General features: G+C 44.9%; 1 protein-coding gene across 7 annotated transcripts in view; it reads right to left on the bottom strand.

Moving 5' to 3' along the window:
• Positions 1-27,704, bottom strand: part of LOC119979493 (gamma-adducin-like) — a 240,799-nt gene that overhangs the window by 48,659 nt on the left and 164,436 nt on the right. For all 7 annotated transcript variants that reach the window (XM_038821788.1, XM_038821792.1, XM_038821789.1 and 4 more), the window contains 3 exons: positions 17,397-17,535; positions 17,158-17,309; positions 9,787-9,867 (listed from right to left, as the gene is read on the bottom strand). In XM_038821788.1, coding sequence (XP_038677716.1) covers positions 9,787-9,867; positions 17,158-17,309; positions 17,397-17,535 — 372 coding nt within the window. The remainder of the gene's footprint in view (positions 1-9,786; positions 9,868-17,157; positions 17,310-17,396; positions 17,536-27,704) is intronic.

Below are 27,704 nucleotides of genomic sequence, written 5' to 3'. Positions count from 1 at the left end.
CTTACTCAGAAAGCACAACTGCCAAAGTCAGTGACTGCTAAGGACCCGCCCAGCTACCCCTTTATTGGCCGAAATCGAAGAGAGTGATCAGAGCCCTGTCGAATGATTGGGTCCAAGGTTAAGGACCACCCCAAAGAGCGCGAAATCCCAGGGTGTTAATATTGTAAGTCAGGACTCACAAAACTGAGAGTCTTAGGATAACATTTTGGGCTTGCAAGATCTGAGGCAGTAATGGCTGCTGTGAAGCTCCAATCAAGTATTAACATCAGAACAAGGCGACAGTGGGAAAAGGTTTGAGAAGCACCACTGTAAATCGAGCTTGGCACAGAGACCAAAATTCCAGGAAGCATTCCTTTTTGTTTGATGTTTTGTACTCTTGCCATTTTATGTGTTGTGTGTTTTCAGTTATTTATTAAAGAAAATAACGTGCTTTGGATAATAGGTCTCCATTTCCTTTGATGTGGCAGATGCAATCCCAATTGTCCACATGACAACAACACCTCAAATATTAAAACAAAAACTCAAGAATACTTTCAAATCTAAGGCTTAAACTTCCTTGCAGGCTCCTAAAATCAGTAACCTATATAGCGTGATTTGGCTTTTTTTCAACTCTCACACTGTGATGCTGAAATAAAACTTACTGGAATAAGAAAGTTCCTCAAGGAAAAGGGTTAACTTTTTGCAATATGGAGTTTAAAAAAAACACTGATTTGGATCACATTGAAGCACTGCCATGAGGACTATATTCCTTGTACTCCAACAAATGTCAATCTTTTATTCCCCATATGGGAAAATAGCATCAATAGTCCATGAAGACTGATCAGGGACTTTTGAGGTCAGCAAGTTTCTGTGGACAGAACTCAAATGTTAACATTTCACATATTACCTTTCATAAGTTCATTCCACAGATTGCAAAGGAACCCCCATTTTACGACACTAGCTGCTGTAAAGGAGGTGCCTTAAGGGATAATTTAAAGGGAGAAAGAAGGTAAGTGGTTCAGGTAACTGTGGTTGGGGGATGGGGTGGGGGGGGGGGGGGGTCATCCTGTGCGAGGCTGGGTCCATATCACAATGGTAACTTCATAGGTTCTTCATTGTGTGTAAAATATTTTGGGGCATCCTGAAGTTGTGAAGTACATTATATACATGCTGGTTTATTTCAATAATTTTACTTTAGATTTCATTGTATGCAAACTGATCTTTAATCATTACTCAAATAAATACTGTCGAAGCTGTAGCACTACCCGTTACACTGATCTACAGAGAAAATGTAGCTCATTCATTGAGTAACTAAAGCAGGTGTTTTTCTCTAACATTGTAAGGGCTCTCTATGTTGTTTCTCCCCTTTCTGTTTACTATGTTAACATATAAATATTAGATTATGCCGAAAGTTTCAAACTTAATCAAAATGGCTTTCCTCTTTATATGCATGCTAATTAATGTTGATTAATGCATGTTTTATGGAGCTAGTCTAGAAAAAAAACTGCAAGAACAATATAATGAGTTGCAATACTCAATTCAGCAGGTTAGTAATTAAGCAACTCAATCAATAATTAAAGTAAGTTACATAAGCTACGTACCTATTATCTCCGGAGCAGATATTGTCCCATGGCTAACCTAGGATTCTAATGGTTAGTAATTACATAGTAAAGGACCACTAATTATATGGTTTTGCAGTAAAATCAGTTTAAAAATAAAATTGATCACAAGGAGGCTGGCCTCCAGCTTTCATTGCATTCCTGAGGCTCACTATAGAAAAATGACATAAGCCTTTGGGCTAATGGCCGGTGGGAGAGTCCATGAACCAAATAAGCAGCAACAAACATGTGGCATGTTTCAGTACTGTTGAATCCGTGGTAAGCAGAACGCATATACATCAGTAGAAATTAACAAACAAGGTTTATTACAATACAATTCCAAAACTCCTCCAATCCCCCAAGAGTCTTTTATACAAGCTGGACTCTCCTTGTTAAGGGGAAGCCCTTCCCTTAAACGGGAAGTTTATATTTCATGGAAGTCATGGGGAACCATCTGATCCTGACCCCAAGGCCTCCATTGGTGTTATAATAGTCCGCCACGCCTAGGTCCACAGCAACGTCCACATCCAGGCCTTTCATCCGTTTCGCTTGTAAATGGCGATCAGGCACAGACCGTGCAGCGTAAGGAGGCGTACATCAGACCGGAGAGAACGGCATTTGCGTGCCGAGTGTTTGGGCGGCAGAGGCATTGCTGGTGTGGCCACGAGAGCCGGAACGGGCACCTTCAGCAATGGCAGAACGTCCATCTCGGTTTCTGAGTCGGAGCTAGGCGGTTTTGTCCGGTAGCAGAACAAGAACCTGGCTGAGCAGGTCTCCCAGGAACCCAATGTCTGATTTTTCATTGAGCTTAAAAGTTTGCACCACCCGCTCGGCCAACCTATTTGATGCCAGGTGGTGTGGGGTGGGGCCTCACGTTGACAGATCCCGTTAGCGGAGACAAATGCCACACTTGTAAATCTGTACCATTGTCTGATACCAGCACCTTGGTTATGCCATGCGTGCTGAAAATGTGTCGTAGTTTCTCTATGGTGGTCCGGGTCATCTTCATCTGTATCTTGAGGACCTCCATCCAGATGGAGTGTGCATTGATGAGGATGAGGAACAATGCACCCAGAAAGGAGGAGAGACTACAGACGACCTGGTCATTCCCATGGACCGGAGCTGCAGGAGGCAACCTCTGGTGTGCCTGACACTGGATGCAGCGCTCAATGTCTGCATCGATACCGGGCCACCAAACGAAGCTGCAAGCTAACATTTTCATCTTGCACATGCCTGGGTGTCCATTGTGGAGGTCCATCAGAAGCTGGCCGCATCCACATTCGGGAACTACCACGCGATTTCCCCCCATGCTAAGCTCCTGCAACCTTGTGGTGTACGCCTTCAAATCCTGCGGTAAAGCCGTGTTCTGAGCCACATACTGCCTCATGTGGCAAAGGCCAGATAGCTGAGGGTCAGTCTGGGTCCACCTGCGGATGCGAGACACTGTGACCTTTAAAGAGTCCATAAAATGAAAGATAGCAATGACCTTGCGGGGTGCCGCTGGTGTAGGTGGACTGGTCTGATTGAATTTTTATAACATAGATGCCTCGGACGCAAAAAGGTTGCAGTACAGAGAAAACTTGGTATTCTTTGCTTTTTGCAATGATTTTGGAGTAGTAAACATGTTTGGCAGATCACAGCAGGGCCTGAGAGTGTTTTATTCGGCCCAGACAGCAAGTCTTGCAATAGCAACAAATTCACTAAATGCCCTTTGGTGACACACTGTAAATAGTTGAGTGCAATTGCATTCTTTAAGTTCGTAACTGGGTTAAACTATCCTATATAATTTAATGGAAGACCCTTTAATAGAGAAATAATTAAATTTTATCTGGGCTGGATATCATCCCCTGGACCCAAAGATTAAAGAACTTGAAACTAGCCAATTCAAAAATTATAAAGAATATTAAGGCCAATTCTTGACCAGCACTCTATATTAAGTGCTGTTTTATGCATGCCTAATTAGTGATTAGGTTGTTACGACTGGGTCAGTGCGCCATCGACCCATTTGTTTTCATTTCAGTTTAACTGTCTTTTACCATTTCTTTCTTTCTTAACATACATTTAATTTCCCCCCCATCTTGTCCACCTTTCCTCTCTTGGCTTCCCCTTCCCCTACATCTACAGTTCATCCTCTGATGTTAGTTTCCCAGTTGTTTGACCTTTCACATCTCTTGTCCTCTCTGGAGACTGCCATTAGCACTCTTTCCCCTTGGTTTCTGTGGCCATTAGCACCCGGTTTCCCTGGGTTTCTTTGGCTATGACTCATCTTTCATTCTCACTCCACAGTCTAAATATTTCCCACTTTCTCTGTCTGTTAGCTTTGAGAAAGAGTCATCGAACTCGAAACATTAGCTCTTTTCTCTCCCTACAGATGCTACTGGACTTGCTGAAATTTTCCAGCATTTTCTCTTTTGATTCAGATTCCAGCATCCACAGTAATTTGCTTTTATCCAACCCCACTTGACCTGGAGTCGCAACTCAATTAAAATTAATAAATCATTCTTAGAAAAACACCTGAAGTCTTTTTTGTTCAGTAACTGCAGTCACCAGGATTGTAACTTTAATCCAATTCTTAACCCCCCTCCCCATTTAAACTCATCCCACCCTCTACACCTACATACAAGACAGACAAATACAGAGGGGGGGGGGGTAAAATAATTAGTAAAAGATAAAAGTCGTGGGACGGAAATGAAACAGAGTCCTACGTTGGGTGCGTTTAGCTGGGTGTTTCCCGGCACCAGCAGTGCCTAGAATTACTCCGCTACTGAATGGGACTCTGGATCATTTTTGGGCCTAGGTGAGGAACGTCCCTCCGAGGCCGCACTCAGTCTTATTTCCTCCACTAACAAGCTCTGCTCGCTAGTGTGGGGAGAGATCAGCGACCTGAACTCATGACCCCCCCCCCCACCGTGGCCTAACTGCTCACTTTAATATGTTGATTTTGGACCCACCCATTGTGGGCGGGATCCAGATCGTGATGTCTTGCGAGATCCCGTCTGATCTAGCACGGAGTAACGAGCCGGATAAATCTCACAAGAGGATACCAGCGGGTCACATCCCGGGTCAGGGGCGGTCTTAGATTTCACCTTTTGTTTCTGGTAGTTGTTCCTAACACACCTCCTTCAGTCTAGGTGCTTTTCAGTGGGAGAGAGCGAGAGCGAGAGAGAATTATCTCACTCAGGCAGATCTCAATCACCACCTGTCACCAGGCAGAATACATCCTTGTGGCCAAATTATTGGCCACCAGCCAACCAATCGAACAGAGTCCCACCCTATCTCTCGGGTGCCAAAATGTCTGAATCCTGCTGTCCATAGGTTTTGTAACTTTTGAAATCCTCACTTCCCCTGCTCGACTTAAAGCTACATGTCCATTAAGCATCCATGGATCAAATGATAACAGCAAAAATAAAGGGGAAATAAGGGAATCAACAGTAAGTGCCCGGACAAGGTCAAAGACAATAATTAATCTGTAGGCTATTTTAGATATTGAACAGTAGCTGACTGGGCCAACATTGTAGGGCAGAAACAAAATCAAGAAGCTGTGACAAAGCTGCAACATGTGCATTAAGTTTAATAATTTATGTGGTCTCCAGAATCCAAAGAATGGCTCCTTCCTCAAATCTGTATGTTTTACTTTACTGTCCTGGTTCTGATTATGTGATTTTGTGCTCAGTTAAGGAGGAAACAAACATGTAATTAGGTAACTATGGTGATGTAGCATCATGTGACAGGAACAGAAAGCATTTTTTTCAGCACTGCTTGTATAACAATTGTAAGAGGTATTCCTAAACTAAAGAAAACTTGTGTTACAGGAGTCTCCAATTGGCTCAACTGAGTTAATCCAGTACTTTAGCTACACTGACCTCGAGTCCCAAATTTGAACCCAGTTTGCACTGCCAGCATACTCCGGAATTAGTTACATCATCTTGGATTTAGGGAGAATGAGGTTTACACTCACGTTCATGTTCTACATTATTACTCAGTGACATGTTAATGCATGTGGATGTCAGGTGACAGTGGGACTAACTAGTTATAATGTACAAAAAACTGCCTGAAATCGCTGTCAAACCTGGAATAAATAAAGGCCAGTCAGAATAAGTGCTGAAGGTTATTCAACAATGTGGGTGCATTGGGTTGCTGCTGTGGCCTCTGTGTTCACTACCATGTGTACCTTCACCCATTGTCCCTCCTGGCTCCCCTGTCCTGCTTGATCTGTGTTCGCCATGGCACTTTCACTGCCTTCTCCCCCCCCCCCCCCCAACCTCCCCATCTATCCCTCCATTGTCCAGTTCGATCCTCCTTTGCTTATTGGTTGCTGGTCACAAACAGATCTTGGAACAGGCTAGTGAATAGCCTCCATGTGCTGTGGAAACATTCCTCCGATCTCCGAATGCCATATTTAATTTTTTCAAATTTGAGAAACTCTGGCAAGTCGGAGTGCCAGTCTGTGGCTTTCGGTGGCTGTTCATCACCTCCCGAGTAGGAGGCTTCGGCAGGGGGATAAGGGAGGCAAAGGTAGGATGCCTGCCCCTCTCTCCATGAAGAGCCTTGGCTGCTCCGAAACCCCCCATTAGCGGGCATGGCTCCATCCTCTCCCCCCCCCCCCCAACTTTGGGCATCATCTCAAAGGATGCCCAGTATCCAACAAGTCTGGGGAAAGACTAGAACATGTGGGTGTTGTTGGCTGGGCCTCCCTGGCATCGTTCACATTTGTCCTCCATCTCAGGGAAGAACCCACTCATTTGTGTTCTGGTTAAGTACACCCTAAACACCACCTTTAGCTGCATAAGGCACAGCCCTGCTCACTGTGCACCCCCCCCCCCCCCCCCCCCCAACCATCCCATCTCTCTCTCTCACACACACACACACACACACAAATGGATGATTAGTTTGTCTACCTTAGCAAAGAAGGCCTTGGGGATGAAGGTCAGGGGGATCGGAACAGGAAGAGGAACCTCGGCAGTACGTTCATTTTGATCATCTGTACTCTCTCTGCCAGGGAATGCGGGAGCAAGTCCCTCCTCCACAGGTCTCTCTTTAGCTCTTCCACGAGACTCTACAGATTCCACTTGTGGATCTGTGTCCAGTAGTGGGATATTTGAATCCCCAGGTATCGGAATTTGGCTTGGGCTACCTAAACGACAGCTCCCCCAAACCTGATCCTCCCCCCACGCGGGTTCATGGGAAAATTTGGCTCTTGTTCAGGTAAGATTTGTAACCTGAGAAGGCCCTGATCGCCCTTAGAAGTTCCATTATGGTTAAGGGGTTCGAGATGTAGAGAAGCAGGTCATCCGTATAGAATGAGTCTGCGCTCCCCGTCTCCCCTCTGGATACCTCTTCACTCCTTCGCTGATCTGAGAGCAACAGCCAGTGGCTCAATTGCCATGGCAAATAGCAGCGGGGATGAAGGGCATCCCTGCTTCGTGTCTCTGTGCAGCTAGAAATATTCAGAGCATTTTTCTATATGCTCGCCATGGGAGCACTGTACCATATAGTTTCACCCATGAGGTGTACCCTGGCCCAAACCCAAACTGTTCCGGTACCTCCATTCAACTCTGTTGAAGGCCTTCTCTGCATCCAGGGAAATTATCACTTCTGGCGTCTCATTCCCGGGTGAGGCCATGATCACGTTCAATAGACGGCTGATGTTCACCATTAGCTGGCTGCCCTTGACAAAGCCAATCTGGTCCACAACGACCATCACTGGCATGCAACTCTCCAGTCGCCTCGCTAGGGCCTTTGCCAGAACCTTGGTGTCAGTGTTTAGGAGTGAGAAGGGTTTGTATGGCCCGCACTCAGTCGTGTCTTTGTCCTTTTTAGGGATCAGTGATATCGAGGCCTGTGCCAGTGTGGTTGGCAGGGTCCCCCTTGATAGTGAGTATTTGAATATCTCCCGCAGGTGCAGGGCAGTGTTACTGTGATTTTTTTATAGAAGTGCACCAGGAATCCATTCATCCTGATGCCTTTCCTGACTGCATTGAGTTGATATTCTCCATAAAATTACCCAGTTCTAGTGGTGCTTCCAGTCCCTGCTTCTTTTCCTGTCCCAAGACTGTTGTGTCCAGCCCATCTGGGTGTACGGTTCTCGGTAGTAAGTCACAAAGGCCTCATTGATCTTGTGTGTCACTGTGGCTAGTTGCCTCGCCTGCCCTTTATCTGTGCTATTTCACTCGTGGCAGCCTGCTTTCTCAGCTGGTGTGTCAATCTTGTCCCCATGCTCAAAAAAGGTCTCCTGTGACTGGCGGACTGGTTCACTGCTTTCCCGGTGGAGAGCAGGTCAAATTCCAGTTGTAATCTTTTCCTCTCCACCAGTAGTCCCACGGCCAAGGCGGTGGAGCATTGCCGATCTACCACCAATACGGAGTCAAGCAGCTGCTGCCTCGCCACCCTCTCCTTCCTGTCCCTAAGTTCCTTATACTCAATTATTTCTCATCTTGTCACCGCCTTCTGATTGCAGGATTCATACCTGCCGATAGCTTGTGACATTTGTTCACAGAATGTCTTTTCGGCAAGGAGGGCTGTGTTCAGCCTCCATGGGGGGCGTGAGCCCGACTCTTCACCAACCTCACATCTATGTGTGCAGTGTGATCTGAGATGACTATTGCGGAGTTTCCCGCCCCTACCACCCCTGGAAGCACCGATTTTACCACTACAAAGATATCAATTTGGGTGTCAACTTTGCGGACCTGGGAGGAGGAGAACTCCCTCTCCCTTGGGTGTGTGAACCTTGTGTGTGTGTTTGACCCCCCACCAGCCCCCCAAATCAGTATCCGATCCCTCCCGAGCCCCTCTGCCTTGACACTTCCCTGTGCCCCTGCAGGTTCCTGCCCCTCACCTTCTCTCCACGCCCCCCAGGCTCAGTGTTGTGCCTCCCTTCTGCAGGCGCTCCCTCCCTATAGGGAGCTGAGCTGCGCTGCGACACCCCCCCCTCCCCACCCCTTCCCTGTATCAGTGTGTTGGCTCCCTCCCTGGGAGCGACTCCCTCACCCGTTCTTAGTAAATAAAGGAACATTATCATTGTCAATGGTCCGTGTGTGCCCATTACTGTTGCTGTTTTCCCAGCCCACTTTTGCAGATAGATACCGCTGCTTCTCCCAGCATGGTGAAATAGTCTTCCCTATTTTTATAGGTCACCCGAAGTTTTGCTGAGTACAGCATCACAAACCGTACTTTGCTCCTGAATAGAGCTGCCTTTGATTCATTGAACTCAGTCTGGTGCTTGGCCAGGTCAGCCCCAATGTCTTGATAAATTTGGATTGTTTGCCCTTCTCATTTTCCTTGTCCTGCTCAAGATCCATTCCTTGTCCTGGAATCGGTGGAGTTTGCCAATAATCGCCCGCGGTGGTTCCCGTGCCTTGGGCCTCTGCCGGAGTGACCTGTGGGCCCTCTCCACCTTCGGGGGCTTGGGGAAGTTTTCTTCCCTGACCATCTTTCCTAGCATCTGCACCATTTAGTCCGTTGGGTTCCCACCCTCCAGCCCAAACCTAAGGTTTGGGGGGCGAAAACTTTTCCTGGTCTTCCACCTTCTCTTTGACACTTCCTGGGCTGCTACCAACCTCACCACCTCTGCTTCGAGTGAGATGATCTGATCCCTCTGGTCTGTGGCCACCTTCTCTAGTTCCCGCACTGTTGCCTCCTGCGTCTACAGTCGCCGTTCCATCCTCCCCAGCACCGCCTTAAAGAGAGCCAAGGTGACGGTTACTGCCGATTTCACCGCTGACATGAGGTCCTCCTTAGTGGAGTCCCTAACTTTTAGGAGTTCTCATGTCAGGAGCTCCATCCATTACCCCTGTCGGCAGGAGGGCCGGCGGTTGTGTCAGTGACTCCGCTTGATCTGCTATGTCCTGGCTCTGCCTCGCTCCTCATGTCTGTGGCCTCGGCCTTCCTCTCCTGGTCTTACAGCTTTTGTTGTCCTTTCAGCCTTTTTGCTGGTTGCTGGGCATTTCTTCATGTGCTTTATGTTTCAGGCTGAGGGTAGGGGTAGCTTACTGACTGATCTTTGGGTCAAAAGTACCTAGGTTGGAGTCTCTAGGGGGAGAGCCACCTTTCATGCGACTGCTCAGCAGAGCCCCGCCACCTGAAGTCCTGATTTTTGTTTTCAGCAATAGTTCAGACAGCAAAATGTCCCATAATTGAATGTTTCCATCAATATGTTACAACAGAACCTCTGATAAAGGAACAGTTAAATAGATGATGTTTGCAAACTTACAAGATTTGAAGCTGTGGCCTCAGCATATGACAGGCCCTTGGGAATAATCAGAAAATGTTCCTGTTCTTTGCTCACCCTAACCTAAGAGAATGAAAATGAAAAAATGTCACTAAATTTCACGTTCAATAATAAATGCCTCAAGGTATAAGTGCATAGATAATTCTCAAAGTTTCTAACATTGTACAAAGTAAGACTGTCCAGAATATATGAACTTGAGAAACCATTAATTTATAGAAGAATTATGAAAGTTACAATAAGATTCAAATAAAAAGGATCTTTGCAAAAAACAGAGATATAAACTTTATGCCCACATTCTATTCCCCTTACACTGGGGAATAGAATACCAATGCTGCTGAACACTTACAAGTCAAGCAAAACACGTTACTGTCGATTAAATATCACTCCATTGTGCAAGGATGCATCCCAGAAAAACACTACATGTTACACCAGTCTAATCGCGTTCCATTCCTTCTCATAATTTTCTCTTTTGTTAACAGTGTCATGCACATAGCTGGCAAATGTATTTCATCTTAGATGGCATCACAGCCTAACTAGATGTTATCCTCACTTTTTTTTATTTGTTCATGGGACCTAGGCATCGCAAGCTGTGCCAGCATTTATTGCCCATCCCTAATTGCCCATGAGGGGGCATTTAAGAGTCAACCACATTGCTATGGGCCTGGAGTCACATGTAGGGTAGCATGTAGGCACGGTAGCATGGTGGTTAGCATAAATGCTTTACAGCTCCAGGGTCCCAGGTTCGATTCCTGGCTGGGTCACTGTCTGTGCGGAGTCTGCACGTCCTCCCCGTGTGTGCGTAGGTTTCCTCCGGGTGTTCCGGTTTCCTCCCACAGTCCAAAGATGTGCGGGTTAGGTGGATTGGCCATGCTAAATTGCCCGTAGTGTCCTAAAAAGTAAGGTTAAGGGGGGGGTTGTTGGGTTACGGGTATAGGGTGGATACGTGGGTTTGGGTAGGGTGATCATTGCTCGGCACAACATCGAGGGCCGAAGGGCCTGTTCTGTGCTGTACTGTTCTATTCTATAGGCCAGACCAAGTAAGGATGGCAAATTTCCTTTCCCAAAGGGCATTAGTGAACCAGAAGAGTTTTATCGATAATCGATAATGGTTTTGTCGTCATCATTAGACTTTTACTTCCAGATTTTTATTGAATTTATGTTTCACCATCTGCCATGGCGGGAGTCCGAACCTGGGACCCCAGAGTAGTACTCTGGGTCTCTGGATTAACAGTCCAGTGATAATACCACTATCCCTGATATCCAAGCAAATAATTTGGGGTAAGGGTAATCAGGAACATGAGATTCTAGCTAAAATTTCCCTCCTATCCCTGCCTTGCTATCATGAGCTAACTCACAAAGACTGTGAATCCAACTGACAACATTACATTTGTATGGCTTGATACCATAATATAAATTAAATATGACTTTATATAGAGTCATAGAAATTTACAGCATGAAAACAGATCGTTCAGCCCAACTTGTCCATGCACCCAGTTTGTACCACTAAGCTAGTCCCAATTGCCCGTATTTGGCCCACATCCCTAGTATACATGTCACATTGTAGTAATTTCTATTAGACACATGGTTTAATCCAGTTTAGTCTCCCTTCCAGGTCGGAAAGTCTTGTGTTTAAACTACATTCCAAGACTTGAACACATAATTACATAAGACATTAGTGCAGGATCCAACATTAAACCAGATCTATTCAAGTAACTTCTCAAGATCCTAAAGCACTGAGAGTTCTCCCATTGTCCTGACTAAATTTCGTCCCACAATTCTTTGAGGAAGTGACAAAGTTAATTGATGAAGGAAGGGCTGTAGATGTCATATACATGCACTTCAGTAAAGCATTTGATAAAGTTTCCCATGGCAGGTTGATGGAAAAAGTGAAGTCGTATGGAGTTCAGGGTGTACTAGCTAGATGGATAAAGAACTGGCTGGGCAACAGGAGACAGAAAGTAGTGGTGGAAGGGAGTGTCTCAAAATGGAGAAAGGTGACTAGTGGTGTTCCACAGGGATCCGTGCTCGGACCACTGTTGTTTGTGATATACATAAATGATCTGGACGAAGGTATAAGTGGTCTGATGAACAAGTTTGCAGATGATACCAAGATTGGTGGAGTTGCAGATAGCGAGGCGGACTGTCAGAGAATACAGCAAAATATAGATAGATTGGAGAGTTGGGCTGAGAAATGGCAGATGGAGTTCAATCCAGGCAAATGCGAGGTGATGCATTTTGGAAGATCTAACTCAAGAGCAGACTATATGGTCAATGGAAGAGTCCTGGGGAAAATTGATGTACAGAGAGATCTGGGAGTTCAGGTCCATTGTACCCTGAAGGTGGCAACGCAGGTCGATAGAGTGGTCAAGAAGGCATACAGCATGCTTGCCTTCATCGGACGGGGTATTGAGTACAAGAGTCGGTAGGTCATCTTACAGTTGAATAGAACTTTGGTTAGGCCACATTTGGAATACTGCGTGCAGTTCTGGACGCCACTGTGGATGCTTTAGAGAGGGTGCAGAGGAGGTTCACCAGGATGTTGCCTGGTATGGAGAGTGCTAGCTATGAGGAAAGGTTGAGTAGATTGGGATTGTTTTCATTGGAAAGACAGAGGTTGAGGGGGGACCTGATTAAGGTCTACAACATTATGAGAGGTATGGACAGGGTGGATAGCAACAAGCTTTTTCCAAGAGTGGGGGTGTCAATTACAAGGGGTCACGATTTCAAGGTGAGAGGGGGAAAGTTTAAGGGAGATGTGCGTGGGAAGTTTTTTACGCAGAGGGTGGTGGGTGCCTAGAACGCTTCGCCAGCGGAGGTGGTAGAGGCGGGCACAATAGCATCATTTAATATGCATCTGGACAGATATATGAACGGGCGGGGAACTGAGAGAAGTAGATCCTTGGAAAATAGGCAACAGGTTTAGATAAAGGATCTGGATCGGCACAGGCTGGGAGGGCCGAAGGGCCTGTTCCTGTGCTGTAATTTTCTTTGTTCTTTGTTCACAACCAACACCATATCATAAAATATTGAGAGAAATTTTAAATTACTCATCCATATCTAAAATGCCTTGTTACGATGTTTTAGAATTGTTAGATGGAAGCAGGCATTTTCTGTAGAAATCTGCCATCCTTATCTAATCTGGTTGAAATACAACCCCAGACCCAGAACAACAGCATTATTGACTCTTAACTGCCCTCTGAAATGGTCCAGCAAACAACTCAGTTCAAAAGTAGTTAGAGATGGGCAACAAATGTTGGCCTCGCCATTGACACCCACATCCATGAAAGAATAAAGGCAACCCTCCCAGCCAACTGATTTCCACCCATTCCAGAGTCAGGGGAATCTTTGAGTGCAGCGGCAATTCTTCTTCATTGCTGCTACTCTGACGATCTGGACCATAAGTGTTTACAACCAGTATGTCTCGTCTGATATCTTTTAATGCAGAAAATGCATCCAGGAGACCTTTTTAAGACAGTACATAGAAGGACCTACAAGAGGAGGCGGTCTTGGACTTAATTTTCAGGCACAAAGCTGGGCAAGTGTTGAAGTATCAGTGAGGGAGCATTTTTCAGACAGTGATCATGACTCCATTAGATTCAAGTTTGTTATGGAAAAGGACAATGGTGGGCATGAGGCCAAGGTTCTAAACTAGGGGAAGGCCAATTTTGATAAGATCAGATATGATTTGGCCAGAGTGACTGGGAGCAGACACTTTTAGGCAAATCTGTGACGTAACAGAGGGACGCATTCAAGAAGAAATTAGGAAAAGCACAGTGCTAAAATGTTCCAATCAAGAAAAAGGGTGGGACCAACAAATCCAGTGAACCCTGGATATTGAGGGACATACAGCATTGGATAAGGACAAAAAGGGAGGTTTATGGCAGATACAGAGGGTCAAAGCAGTAGAAATCCTAGATGCTATATGGAATGTGCAAGAGGAAACTTAAAAAGGAAATTAGGAGAGCAAAAAGGGACATGAAAGGATACTGGCAGGTAAAATAAAGGAAAATCCGAAGTTGTTTTAAGTACATTAAGGGTAAAAGGATAACTAGGCCCATTAAGGTCTACAGTAGTCCTTTGCGTGTGGAGCTGGAGGATGTAGGTAGGGTTCTAAATGAGTACTTTGCGTCAGTATTCACTCGTCAGAGGGACAGTGTGGGTACAGAAATCAGGGAGAAGGGCTGTAATAAAATTAGAGATTAACATCGAGAAGGTTCTGAGTGGCCTGGCAGGTTTAAAATTAGACAAATCTCCAGGGCTAGATGAAATGTAACCCAGGTTGCAGAGTGAGGCAAGGGAGGAAATAGTAAGGGTACTGGCAATAATTTTCAATTTCTCTCTGGCTACAGGAGTGGTGCCATAGGACTAGAGGACAGCCAATGTGGTACCAGTATCCAAGAAGAAGGAAGGGATAAACCAGGAAACTACAGGCCAGCCAGTCTAACCTCAGTGGTGGGGAAACTATTGTAATCAATTCTGAGAGACAGAATTAATCTGCATTTGGAGAGGCAGGGATAAATCAAGAACAGTCAGCATGGTTTTGTTAAGGGGAGGTCATGTCGGACCAACTTGATTGAACTTTTCAAAGAAGTGACCAGGTATATAGATGGGGGAAATGCATTTGACGTAGTCTACTTGGACTTCAACAAGGTTTTTGATAAGGTCCCACATGGGAGACTGATAGCGAAGCTGAGAGCCCATGGGATCGAAGGAAATTTGCAAATTGGATCCAAAAGTGGTCAAGTGGCAGGAACAAGAGGGTGGTGGTCCAGGGGTGCTTTTTTTGACTGGAAGTCTGTGTCCAGTGGGGTCCCGCAGGGATCAGTGCTGGGGCCCTTGCTGTTTGTGGTTTATATAAACAATTTAGATATGAATGTACTAGTTCAGGGGCACTGCTGACGGCGCCTCTGCCGTTCTTACTGGCCAGGTACTCCACAAGTCCGATAGTAATGGCAGCCCTGAGGGTGTGGGGACAGTGGCGACAGCGGAAACGGGTTCCGGTACTTACAGATGTGGAATTATGTGAAAAGAAAGGCGCCGTTCTTTCCTGATCTGCCACCCCGGGATTGCAGGATAAGGTGCTGTCGAAAACAAAGGTTGGAGAGGACACGGTGTCAAAGATATATGAGGAATTGATGGACTGGGAGGATGCCTCGATAGGAGTAGTTAAGAGAAAATGGGAGGAGTTGGATCTGGGGGCTGGGTTATGGGAGGAGGCTCTGAGGAGGTTGAATTAATCCTCTTCGTGCTCTAGGCTTAGCATCATTCAATTTAAAGTAGTCCACAGGACGCATATGACGGTGGCTGGAATGAGCAGGTTTTTTGAGGGGGTCGAGGATAGGTGTGGGCGATGTGCGGGCTGGGGGCACGCAAATCATGTTCACATGTTTCGGGCCTGCCAGAAGTTGCAGGGATTTTGGCAGGGGTTCACTGACGTGATGCCGGAGGTACTGAGGGTGAAGATGGTTCCGGATCCAGAATTGGCAGTGTTTGGAGTGTCGGAAGACCTGGGAGCCCTGGGGGCGAGAGAGGCCGATGTTCTGGCCTTTGCCTCACTGGTAGCCCGGAGACGGATCCTGTTGAGGTGGAGGGACTCGGAGCCACAAACTGGGGGTTTGGGTGAGCGACCTCGCAGATTTCCTTAATCTGAAGAAAATTAAGTTTGGCTTAAGGGGGTCGATGGAAGGGTTTGCCCAGAGATAGAAGCTGTTCATTGACTTCTTCCAGGATGGCTAAATCAGCAGGGATTGGGGTTGGGGTCAATAAGAAAAGATGGAGGCAGAGAGTGTGGAGTATGGTAGAGAGGGCAGGTTGTGGTTATTGGTTACTTTCTTAGTTACGAAGTTACGATGTGATCTCCTGTTTGTTATCCTTTTATTATCTTTTTAATCTTGGTTGTAGTTGTGTTTGATGTTTATTTATAAATGCCTTAACAAAAATATTTTTAAAGTTTGTTTTTTTAAAACAAAATTTCAAGTACCCAATTATTTTTACTCCCCAATTTAGGGGCAATTTAGTGTGGCTACTCATGCACACCATTTAGGTTGTGGGGGTGAGTCCCATGTAAACATGGGGAGAATGTGCATACTCCACACGGACAGTGACCCAGAGCCAGGATCGAACCTGGGTTTCAGCGCCTTGAGACAGCAGTGTTAACCGTTGCTCCACCCAGCCGCCCCAATAGTTACCAGAGTTTTGAGGATTGGAAGAGTTAATATTTTTTCACAGTAACTTGACTGCAGTGTTAATGTAAGCCTACCTGTGACACTAATAAAGATTATTATTATGCAGGGATGCATTAACCTGGTCTGCATTCCCTTGAGTTTAGACAGTTGAGAGGGAGCTAAATCATTTTTTTTTTTAATGATGAAGGGATTCAATGGTGTTGATACAGAGAAACTATTTCCTCTGCTTTAGGAATCCAAAACAAGGGAGCATAATCTTAAAATTCTTGCTTGGCATAGAGGAATTCTGTAACTCTTCCCCTCCCCCTCAAAAATCTGTGAATGCTGGGACAACTGAAATTTTTAAGATCGTGGTCAATGGATTTTTGTTAGCGAAGACTATCAAGGAATATGGAGCAAAGAAAGAAAATGTAGTTGAGGTACAGATCAGTCATAATCTAATAGAATGGTGGAAGATTCAGAAGGCAGAATGACCTACTTTTTTTTAATGCATCTTACAGTAATGACACCCAAAGAGACTTAATATGGGTTGTTCCTTTGGTGAGCTGATGACCAGTACAATATAAAATTAACTTAAACATCAATTCTGATAGTTACATTTTGGACATATATTTTTCCTTGTCAATTACTATGTTTTAATATTTTCTCAAGGTGTGGATTAGTTCCCATGATCATAAAATCAAGAAAGAATTTAGGAAACACTATTCAGTAAAGAGGAATAAAGAGATCAACCGTTATTTTGCAAATGGATTACAAGGCATTTTCTAAATTTTAAGACACGTATTTAGCAGTACTACATAGCGAGAGGATTCTATATTTTATACAAAGATAAAAGCAAATTACTGCGGATTCTGGAATCTAAAACAAAAACAGAAAACCCTGGACAATATCAAAGCACGTCTGATAGCGTCTGTGGAGAAAGAAGGGTCTCTGTCAAAGCTGGAGACATTTTGACAGCTTTGACAAAGAGTCATCCAGATCGGAAACGTTAGCCCCCTTCTCTTTCCACAGATACTTTCAGACCTGCTACAATTGCACAGTATTTTATGTTTTTGTTATATATTTTATAGTTGCAATATCCTCATTATTTAGATTCCTCAGGTCTAAAATTAGAAATTATGAGCAAGAGCATTGTAAAAACTAAATATATGCTGTAATGCATGCTTACTGTTATGCAGGTATTTGTCAAATGTGCCCATCCAAAGAGATCTACCATTCTGTAAAGGCTTGCGACTTTACAGCGGGTCAACTTCTCTCCTTTCACAAAAGTAGCAGATTCAACGCCACGTAGATCATTGATGGGTGTGGTTATTCCTAGATCTAAAGAAAAAATAAAGCTCAATACATTTGAGTTCACCAATGCATATATTTCTTCAAGTAGTATTTAAAGTCTTTTCAGGCACTTACTAAGTTGTGCTGTGGGTAAAGCTGTGACAGAACTTGCCATTACAAAATCTGCTATTTGTCGTAGGGCAAGCAATCCAGCAGGGTTATTGCCCTTTTTCATCTGTTCTTGAATAAGGACCTCAAGCTCATCTTTGAAGGCCTAGAATCAAATGTATTTGTATTAAAACATGAATATGAATCATATAGATCTACTGGCCTATGCAGTAATTTTACACTCCACAGGATTAATATTTCACGTGAAAAGTCAGAAAAGGCAATTTACATGCACCAGATAAAGCTTGGAAAGGAGCAAATGCACAAAAAATCTTATTCCTATTCTACACTATTGTTTTTACAACACATTTTAATTTCTGCAAATATTTCCCTATATCAATTGAAATAACAAAGTAGCAATAATTTCGCAAAACAAAGCTTCATTTGCCCCAATTATTTCAGTTAAAATCGATTACAAATAGAATGACATGGCCAAAGTGATAATATATATCCATATAGTACAAACATCAATCACTTCAGTGTTATCGGGTTTGAATCATTTTACACAGGAGGCTAATCATTTCTGGATAATTATTTAAAATGAAGACATCAGCTTAAGCAGGCATAAAGGTAGAATTATTTTTAAAAAAATTTTAAAATCATTTACGGGATGTGGGCGTCGCTGGCTAGGCCAGCATTTATTGCCCATTCGTAGTTGCCCCGAGGTGCAGGTTCACCCACAGTGCTGTTAGGGAGAGAATTCTGGGATTTTGATCCAGAAACAGTGAAGGACCAGCGATATATTTCCAAGTCAGGATGGTGAGTGGCTTGGAGGGGAACCTCCAGGTGGTGGGGTTCCCAGGTGTCTGCTGCTCTTGTCCTTCTAGATGGTAGTGGTCGTGAGTTTGGAAGGTGCCTAAAGAACGTTAGCAAGTTCCTGCAGTGTATCGTGGCTGCCACTGTTCGCCAGTGGTCGAACGATTGAATGTGTGGAAAGGGTAGTAATCAAGCGGGCCTGGATGGTGTCGAGCTTCTTGAGTGTTGTTGGAGCTGTACTCATCCAGGCAAGCGGAGAGTATTCCATTACATTCCTGGCTTATGCCTGATGGTGGACAGGCTTTAGGGGGTCAGGAGGGGAATTACTCACGGCGGGATTCTTAGCCTTGGACCTGCTCTGGTAGTCAGTATTTATATGGCTAATCCAGTTCAATTTCTAGTCAATGGTAATTCTCAGGCTATTAATAGTGCGGGATTCAGTGATGGTAATGCCATTGAACGTCAACGGGCGACTGTTAGATCCTCTCTTGTTGGAGATGGTCATTGCCTGGCACTTGTGTGGTGCAAATATTACTTGCTACTTGTCAGCCCACAGAGGGCTAAACAGCTGGCTTGTAATACAGAACAAGACAGCAGTGCGGGTTCAATTCATGCACCGGCCTCCCCGAATAGGCGCCCGAATGTGGCGACTAAGGGCTTTTCACAGTAACTTCATTGAAGCCTACTTGTGACAATAAGCGAGTATTATTATTAAACCTGTATATTGTCCAGATTTTGCTACATTTGGACATACTCTGCTTCAGTTTTTGAGAAGCCACGAATGATACTGAACATTGTGCAGGCATCAGCGAAGATCCCCATTTCTGACCTAATGATAGAAGGAAGGGAGAAAGGATGCAACTAAAGATGGTTGCGCCTCGGAAACAAATCTGGGGAATTCCTGCAGTTGAGATGATTGACCTCCAATCACGATAACCATCTTCCTTTGCGCCAGGTATGACTCCAACCACTGGAGGGTTTTCCACAGATTCCCATTGACTCCAGTTTTGCTTGGGCTCCTTCATGCCATACTCGGTCAAATGCTGCCTTGATGTCAAGGGCAGCTACTTTTACCTCACCTCTAACATTCAACTCTTTTGTCCATGTTTGATCCAATGCTGTAATGAGGTCAGGAGTGAAGTGACCCTGGTGGAACCCAAACTGAGCATCAGCAAGCAGTATATTGCTGAGTAACTGCCGCTTGATAGTACCGGTGATGATCGGGAGTAGACTGATGGGGTGGTAATTGACCATGTTGGATTTGTCCTTTTTCTTGTGTACAGGACATAACTGGGCAATTTCTACATTGTTGTGTATATTGCAGTCTTGCAACTATACTGGAACAGCTTGGCTAGGGACGCAGCAAGCTCCGAAGCGAAAGTCTTTAGTATTATTGCTGGTTTACTGTCAGGGCCCTTAGCCAGTGCAATTTCCAGTGCCTTCAGCGGTTTCTGGATTTCATGTGGAGTGAACCGAATTGGTTGAACACTGACATCTGGGGGGAGGCAAAGATGGATCATCCACTTGACACTTCTGAAGATTGTTGCGAATGCTTCAGCCTTACCTTTTGTACAGATGTACTGGGCTCATCCATCATTGAAGATGGGGAGATTTGTGGAGTCTCCTCCTCCAGTTAGTTGTTTCAATTGTTCACCACCATTCATGGCTCAATATGGCAGGACTGCAGAGCTTAGGTTTGATCCATTTGTTGTAGGATTGCCTAGTTCTGTCAATTACTTGCTGCATTTGCTGTTTGTCACACAAGTAGTCCTGTGTTGTAGCTTCATCAGGTTGACACCTCATTTTTGGTAAACCTGGTGCTCCTCCTGAACTCTTCATTGATCCATGGTTGATCACCTGGCTTGGTGGTAATGGTGGAGTGGGGCATGAGGTTACAGATGCTGGTCGAGTACAATTCTGCTGCTGATGGCCCATAGTGCCTCATGGATGCCCAGTTGGAGCTGTTGAATCTGTTGGAAGTCTATTCTATTTTGCACGGTAGTAGTGCCGTGCAACACTGTGGAGGGTATCCTCAATGTGAAGAAGGGACTTTGTCTCCACAAGGACTGTGCAGTGGTCACTCCTACTGATACTATCATCCACGGCAGGCAGCTTGGTGAGGATGAGATCAAGTGTGTTTTTCCTTCTTGTTCGTTCCCTCACAACCTGCCACAGTCCCAGTCTAGCAGCTATGTCCTTTTGGACCCGGCCAGGTTAGTCTCTGGTAGTACTACTGAGCCACTCTTGGTGATGGGACATTGAAGTTCGCCACTCAGAGTACATTCTACGCCCTTGCCACCCTCAGTGCTTCCTCCAAGAAATGTTCAACATGGAGGAGAGATGAGGGGGATGGAATGTGGTAATCAGCAGGAGGTTTCCGTGCCCATGTTTGACCCAATGTTATGAGACTTGACATCTCGAGTAGCACCATTCTGCTAATCTTCTCAGAATAAACTTGAAGCCCAACCTAACTGAATCGGAACAGAGTCCCAGGAAAAGCGTGTTTTGCCGAGCTTGCAGCGCCGACACACACCGGGACTCTGGTTTAATTCGGGGCCTCAGCGGGGTATTCCATGATGAGGCCACACTTAGTCTTGTTTCCTGCACTGAGGAGTTCAGGACGCCATTTGAAAACAGTATCCCGATCTCTCAACCTCCCCATCTCAACACCTGGAACCCTCCCAAAAGCCCAAACTGAGATGTACGTCCTTGGGGCCCTCCTGTACCCCACCCCACCTGCGCAGGGTGCCCCCAGGCTTGATCCCCAACACAGGAGAAATCTCAGCCTGGCATCTTGGCACTGTAAGCCTGGCAGTGCCCCTGCCAGCAGGCAGTGCCACCTGGGTGCCTTGGCAGTGCCAGACTGGCACCCAAATGGCACTGTTAGGGTGCCAGGCTGACAGTGGCAGGTACCAGGTATGTACTATCAGGCAGGCAACAGGAGTCCCAGGGTGCCACCCTGCCCAGCGGACAAGCACCTGGGGTCTCTAATCCCAGAGGCTGCCGCTGCCAGTTTTTTTACACTGATAAACCCCAAGAGGCCTCTGGTTCAGTCAACGAACTTCTACTTTCAGGCTTTTCTCCCCTGGGTTTTCTAGGCATTTCATCTATAAAAGAGCAGTACTCTAGCGAGCTTCCTCGTGCACGTCTTCCCCCTGCATAATGCCAGCAGAATTCCAATCTCTAGGACAGAGTTTTTCAACGTCAGGCTCGCAATCCCCGGGTGGGTCACAGGAAGGGGGGGGTGCGGAACAATTGGGTGCGCCATTCCTGCGGTGCTCCAGATCGCAGGAGAAGCAACCGTCTTTTACTTTGAGAATGGGGGCCAAGTTTGAAAATGTCCACGGCTCCGGCAGAGAGGGAGACGGTCGAATGTCGGTTGGTGTCCGAGAGGTTTTGTGTGGGGCACCAGGGCCGTACTGTGAGTGAGACCTGGCGATTGAGGGGGAGATGAAGCTGCTTCATCCCCACGGTGGGAAGGTCCCCACCTCGAGTGTTTGATCCGATTCCCGGTGCACCTGCGCTTGAGGCTCGGTGTGTGTAGCCCCTGGTTTGTGGTTTGGTTTTGGGGGCACCAGGTTTCTTTTCTTGAGGGCTGGGTGGGGGGCTGTATTTGATAAAGCCCTGGGCCACACCGAGTGCCGGGTTCCGAAATGACAGTCAATGTGGTTGTCAGATTTTTACATTTTATTTTAGTATCCAAGGTCGTACTTTGAAAATAATTCCCTGTCTCTACTAAGAAGGACTCCCCTCGTGATATAAACCGAACTTTGGTGCAAAATGACATGGACCCTGAAAAGTGTATAGCTTATTTTGGTATTCGGCAGGAGAGCATAATGTTTGGAGACTGCAGACTTCAGTGCTGTACCTCCTCAAGCATTAAACTTCTGTGTCATGACTCGAAATTGCTATCTTGAAGAAATTTACCATTTTTGCATTTTGAAGTGAATTATAATGAAATTGCATTCTGGAAAAATTATGAATTTCTAAAGCTAGATTGCGATACCAGCTAAAATAATACTCTTGGCCATGTTGTGATCTCTGGTGCCTACCTGTCCAAATTAAAATACTTATTGCAAAATGGCGGCTGCTGCCACCTTTTAAATGAAATAAATTAGGCCGTGTGAAGGTTACCAGAAAGAAGTGGCAGCAGAGAGCATGTCACATGCCCTGCATGCACAATTGACGTTAAGTGCCCTCCAGGTATATGCTTTTGGCACCAAATCAGAGCAGTATTGCTTCCATTTTCCAGCTGTTGGCAAGAAAGGCAAGTGAACGGTGAAGCTGAATGGTTTTCTTAAAAGTAAGCGATGGCCAGAGACTCAAATAGGCAGTTTATCTCCTGGACTGGTTCTCACAACAGAATTTACTTGATAGAGCTGCTCAGCAGAGTCCAGGGCAGGACAGAGCAGTGCTACTGTTCGGACTGCACATAACTCCAGGGCCTCTGGTTCACAGCCTACAAAGAAAAATCGGGAACAAAGCAGGACAAAGATGATTTCTTGAGGTATGGTTTTGTCCTTCAAGAGGACCTTTAATTTTCACGAAGATGAAGATCGTACAAAGGAACTGGCTGAAGTCGGCACCTGATATGCACATTGACCTCTTCTCCTTTGCACTAATTCAACCGAGATTGTGAGGACCAAGTAGGCTCCTCTTTTGCATTAATGGTAAACAAACGTTGCATTTGTCACAAAGATCAGCCGGCGTGGGTCGTGAAGGTCAGCCGGTTGGTAAAAGTGGGCCCTGGGAAAATAAGTTTGAAAAACACTGCTCTAGGGTATTGCTATCCCTCATCAATAATCCATAGCTTTGCACTATTTAAATATAGGGGTGGGTTCAGGAAGGGATGGCATTTGAGCAAGCGAGCTGTCAATACAAGCAATGTATGGGGGAAGAAGCAATGCGTGTGAGAGAACAAGAGAATGGTTCCTTGTTGACCATGAGGATGAGTGGACCCAGTGGTCAGTGGATAGCAAATGAAGTGCTGGAATGCTGGATGATCTCCTCTCTCCAGTCTAGGGAAATACTGGAAACTGTTGGGCTTGATTTTGCAGTCAGTTGTGAAGGAAAGACACTCACCTCAAAGAAAGCTGCCCAGAAAGGTAAAGTGCTACCCAAGGCATGGGGCAGAAAAATCTGCTCCTGCCAGCAGCAGGAATCGTGACAGGCAGAGGTACTGAATTTGGCATGAGTTAATATGCTGCTAAAAACATAGACACAACTGAATCAACAAGGTTGAACTTTTTCAAGCGTTTTCACAACGAGAATAATAGCATAGACTTTGAGGCTTTCATTAAATTGGGACATCAATGTAAACCGCGGTGTAGTGGGACCTCTATAGCATTCCCTCTGGAGAAGCGAAGACTCAATGACAGCAATGTTTTGATTTCTACGTTGTTCTGTACTCCCAAAATTGCTGTCAGTTTCAGTGAAGTAATGACAGCCAATGCTGACATTCTCACCATCATTCCCAATGCAAAACTCAGGTCTTTGGGTCCCAACAGCTGCCAACACGGAGGCTGGGGCTGTGCTGCAACTTAGAACATAGAACAGTACAGCACAGAACAGGCCCTTCGGCCCTCAATGTTGTGCCGAGCCATGATCACCCTACTCAAACCCACGTATCCACCCTATACCCGTAACCCAACAACCCCCCCCTTAACCTTACTTTTATTAGGACACTACGGGCAATTTAGCATGGCCAATCCACCTAACCCGCACATCTTTAGACTGTGGGAGGAAACCGGAGCACCCGGAGGAAACCCACGCACACACGGGGAGGACGTGCAGACTCCACACAGACAGTGACCCAGCCGGGAATCGAACCTGGGACCCTGGAGCTGTGAAGCATTTATGCTAACCACCATGCTACCCTGCTGCCCCTAACTTCCCAGGTTTATATGATTAAATGTCACACTAAGTAAGAATCAGAATTACAACCACTATTAACTGTTTATTGTCCTAACTTCAATTCTATTTCAGTAACTGATCATTGCCATGACATCTTTGCAAAACCTCCAACTGCTGCTCTAGTCATTTTAAATGGTTAATAATGGTCAAGCTTTTCCAACAACAATTTAATGTTTGTACCCATACAGCATATTGCAAAACAATTCTGGGTTACTGGCACGTCTAATCCTTTAGAAGACTACATGTGAGTGAGCAATTGTTAGCCTGAAAGCTGCCAAAGAACACAGTTACATAAAGACCTTGAGTTTTATGTTCAACCCACACATGGCTAGACCAGCCATCTGCAAACCAGACATCTGTAAATGCACACTGTTTACTGCTGATCTACAAAACAGAACTGGAACCATAAAAGTCAATAACTTCAATAACCACATTGTTCCAAGGGAGTTTTATCAAACACAAAGCCAGCAAGGTTTCGCAATATTTTGTTTATGGGAGATAGGGAAAGTCACAGTATAGTTATATTGGTTAGATCATAAGGCGTGGTTTTACAACTGCACCAAGTCATTCAAAACCCTTCTTTAGGTTGTAATCTTTATTACTTTAAAAGTTACATTTAAGAGGAAGATAAGTTAATGCATTTGGCAACGCCCTTTCCAGCATTCCTATTTTTATTCCAGAGTATAGTTAAGGCTTCCTAAATGTATACCTAAACAACTAGCTTGGAATAAAAATCCAGAACAGACTGTGTTAAATTATGGGGCTGGAGTTTATGGGGTGTTGGTTTCGGTGACCCCCTGGCTAAATAGTCAGGAGGTGAAGACCACCCACGATCCTGTTGGCTGCCCCACAGCAATTTAATGCTGGGAGCAGGGTCAATTGCTTTAGGGCGAGGTTTCTATCCCTTTCCCAGGAGGAAGTCCCATCTTACAGGTCCCGGCAGCGGCAGTGAAGAGTGGTGGCCACTGCTGGGACTACAGGCAGTTCCACCATGCTGAGGAGCCCATTAAGTGCATAGCTGGAAGTCTCAGCCAAGGGGGTGAGGAGTAGGGGACTGGAATCAAGAGACTGTGGGAGTGTGGCTGAGGGATGGCAAGAGTTATGGGAAGGGGGGAGGGGAAAGTGCCTCGATGGGCCTACAGGACTGCAAAGGAAGTTCCCCAAATCTCCACCCTTACCCGACACCACCCTGCACGGTTAAAGCTACCGGCTCTCCTCCTGCTGTCGGTTAAATACTAGCGGCACAAGGATGAGGCCTTTATATGGCCATTAGGAGATAGCGGTGAAGTGGCAATGTCAATGAATTAGTAATCGCGTCATCCGGGCTAATGCTCCGGGAAGTTCAAATCCTACCAGGGCAGCTGGTGGAATTCTAATTCAATTTATAGAAAAAAAATATGGAATTCAAAGCTGATCTCGATAATGCTGACCATGACACTATCATTGACTGTCATAAAAACCCACCTGGTTCACTAATACTAATATTCTTTAGGGGAGGAAATCTGCCATGCTAACTTGGTCTGGCCTATATGTGACTCAAGATCCACAGCATTCTCAGTGACCCTCAATTGTTCTCTGAAATGGCATGACAAGCCACTCAGCTAACGGGCAATTAGCAATGGGTAATAAAAGCTGACCTTGTCAGTGACACCTTTATCCCATTAAACAGTAAAAAAAAATTAATTGGCCACATAAAGGCCCAAGCCTGGGCAGGTGCCATGGGCAGTTCTTCCTCACCCCATGTAAAATATCAGATAGGTCAGGGGCAGGTGGATAGAGAATGGAAATCCTGCTGGATTTTACATCCCTCTCCCCACCCCCCCTCTGATTTCAATACAGCCGATGGGAAAGAGTGAAATCTAGCCAAAGAGTGATGGCTGAGAACATGATAAATGATTCGAGTGAAATACATCTGGCTGTCAACCACAAGTACAAACACATTAATATCAAATGCCTCTGGGGAGAAGGTTCTGTTTGGTACAGTGTTAAACCATTGATGCAGAAGTCAGGATTTTCAGCTTTTATTGCCAGCTGCGAATTTTCAACCTATTCACTAGTGGGTACAAAACTTTGACAAAAAAGGTTTCAGCTTGAATCTCTGTTCCAAGTTAGTTCATCTTAGCTTGGGATGCTGTAATTAACCTCACCATCCCTTGGTGAAGAAGTGGAAGGAGATTATTTAAAAAAGAATGAGAGAGAGCACACATACACAAGAAGAAAAATATTTTATATTTCTATCAATTTTACTAACAACATTTAACGCTTGCAACATTGTGTATAATCTATTCATCTATTATAACATGGTTTAAAAACAGAGGGGTGGATTTCTATATGCGTTATGATTTTTAAAAATGCAATTCAAGTGGTTTCAGGGAATGAACAGCATTGCACACCATCTAACTGACAATAGTTCTTTTGTTCCCAACATTATGTGTACTTCTTTTCCAGCCAAAATCAGTACAATGAAGCTGGGGTATGTGTAAACCTCTTCCTGATTTAAGATTGACAGCTTTTATAATGAATTGTAAAGTAAATTGCGATGGGAAAGAGTGAAATCTAGCCAAAGAGTGATGGCTGAGAACATGATAAATGATTCGAGTGAAATACATCTGGCTGTCAACCACAAGTACAAACACATTAATATCAAATGCCTCTGGGGAGAAGGTTCTGTTTGGTACAGTGTTAAACCATTGATGCAGAAGTCAGGATTTTCAGCTTTTATTGCCAGCTGCGAATTTTCAACCTATTCACTAGTGGGTACAAAACTTTGACAAAAAAGGTTTCAGCTTGAATCTCTGTTCCAAGTTAGTTCATCTTAGCTTGGGATGCTGTAATTAACCTCACCATCCCTTGGTGAAGAAGTGGAAGGAGATTATTTAAAAAAGAATGAGAGAGAGCACACATACACAAGAAGAAAAATATTTTATATTTCTATCAATTTTACTAACAACATTTAACGCTTGCAACATTGTGTATAATCTATTCATCTATTATAACATGGTTTAAAAACAGAGGGGTGGATTTCTATATGCGTTATGATTTTTAAAAATGCAATTCAAGTGGTTTCAGGGAATGAACAGCATTGCACACCATCTAACTGACAATAGTTCTTTTGTTCCCAACATTATGTGTACTTCTTTTCCAGCCAAAATCAGTACAATGAAGCTGGGGTATGTGTAAACCTCTTCCTGATTTAAGATTGACAGCTTTTATAATGAATTGTAAAGTAAATTGCGTACTCTGGTAAATCATCAAGTGTGGCGAAAGAAGCCACTAAAACAGAGATCCTGAGTGCCACAGAAGCAGCTAGGAAAGTGGAGTGAAACTTCTAACTCCATACTTCACAGAAGCGTCACACTATTTCTGGACAATGCTCTGAAGTCAAATTAGGAAGCATGTCAAAATATTAATAAATGTTCCTTTTAAAGTCTGATCTGTTAGAAGGATGTCATTTCACCTTATTAAGCAGAATATAAAGAAAAGAATTGAGGAAGAAAATGCAAGTGGGGAGTATTCCATTCCACCCTTGACCTGTGCCTTGTACATGGTGGAAAGGTTTTAGGGTGTCAGGATATGGGTTACTCACTACAGAGTTCCCAGCCTCAG

The sequence above is a fragment of the Scyliorhinus canicula genome, chromosome 16, assembly GCF_902713615.1.
Source record: "Scyliorhinus canicula chromosome 16, sScyCan1.1, whole genome shotgun sequence".
NCBI lineage: Eukaryota > Metazoa > Chordata > Chondrichthyes > Carcharhiniformes > Scyliorhinidae > Scyliorhinus > Scyliorhinus canicula.
This window is presented reverse-complemented; position numbering and strand designations above follow the sequence as displayed.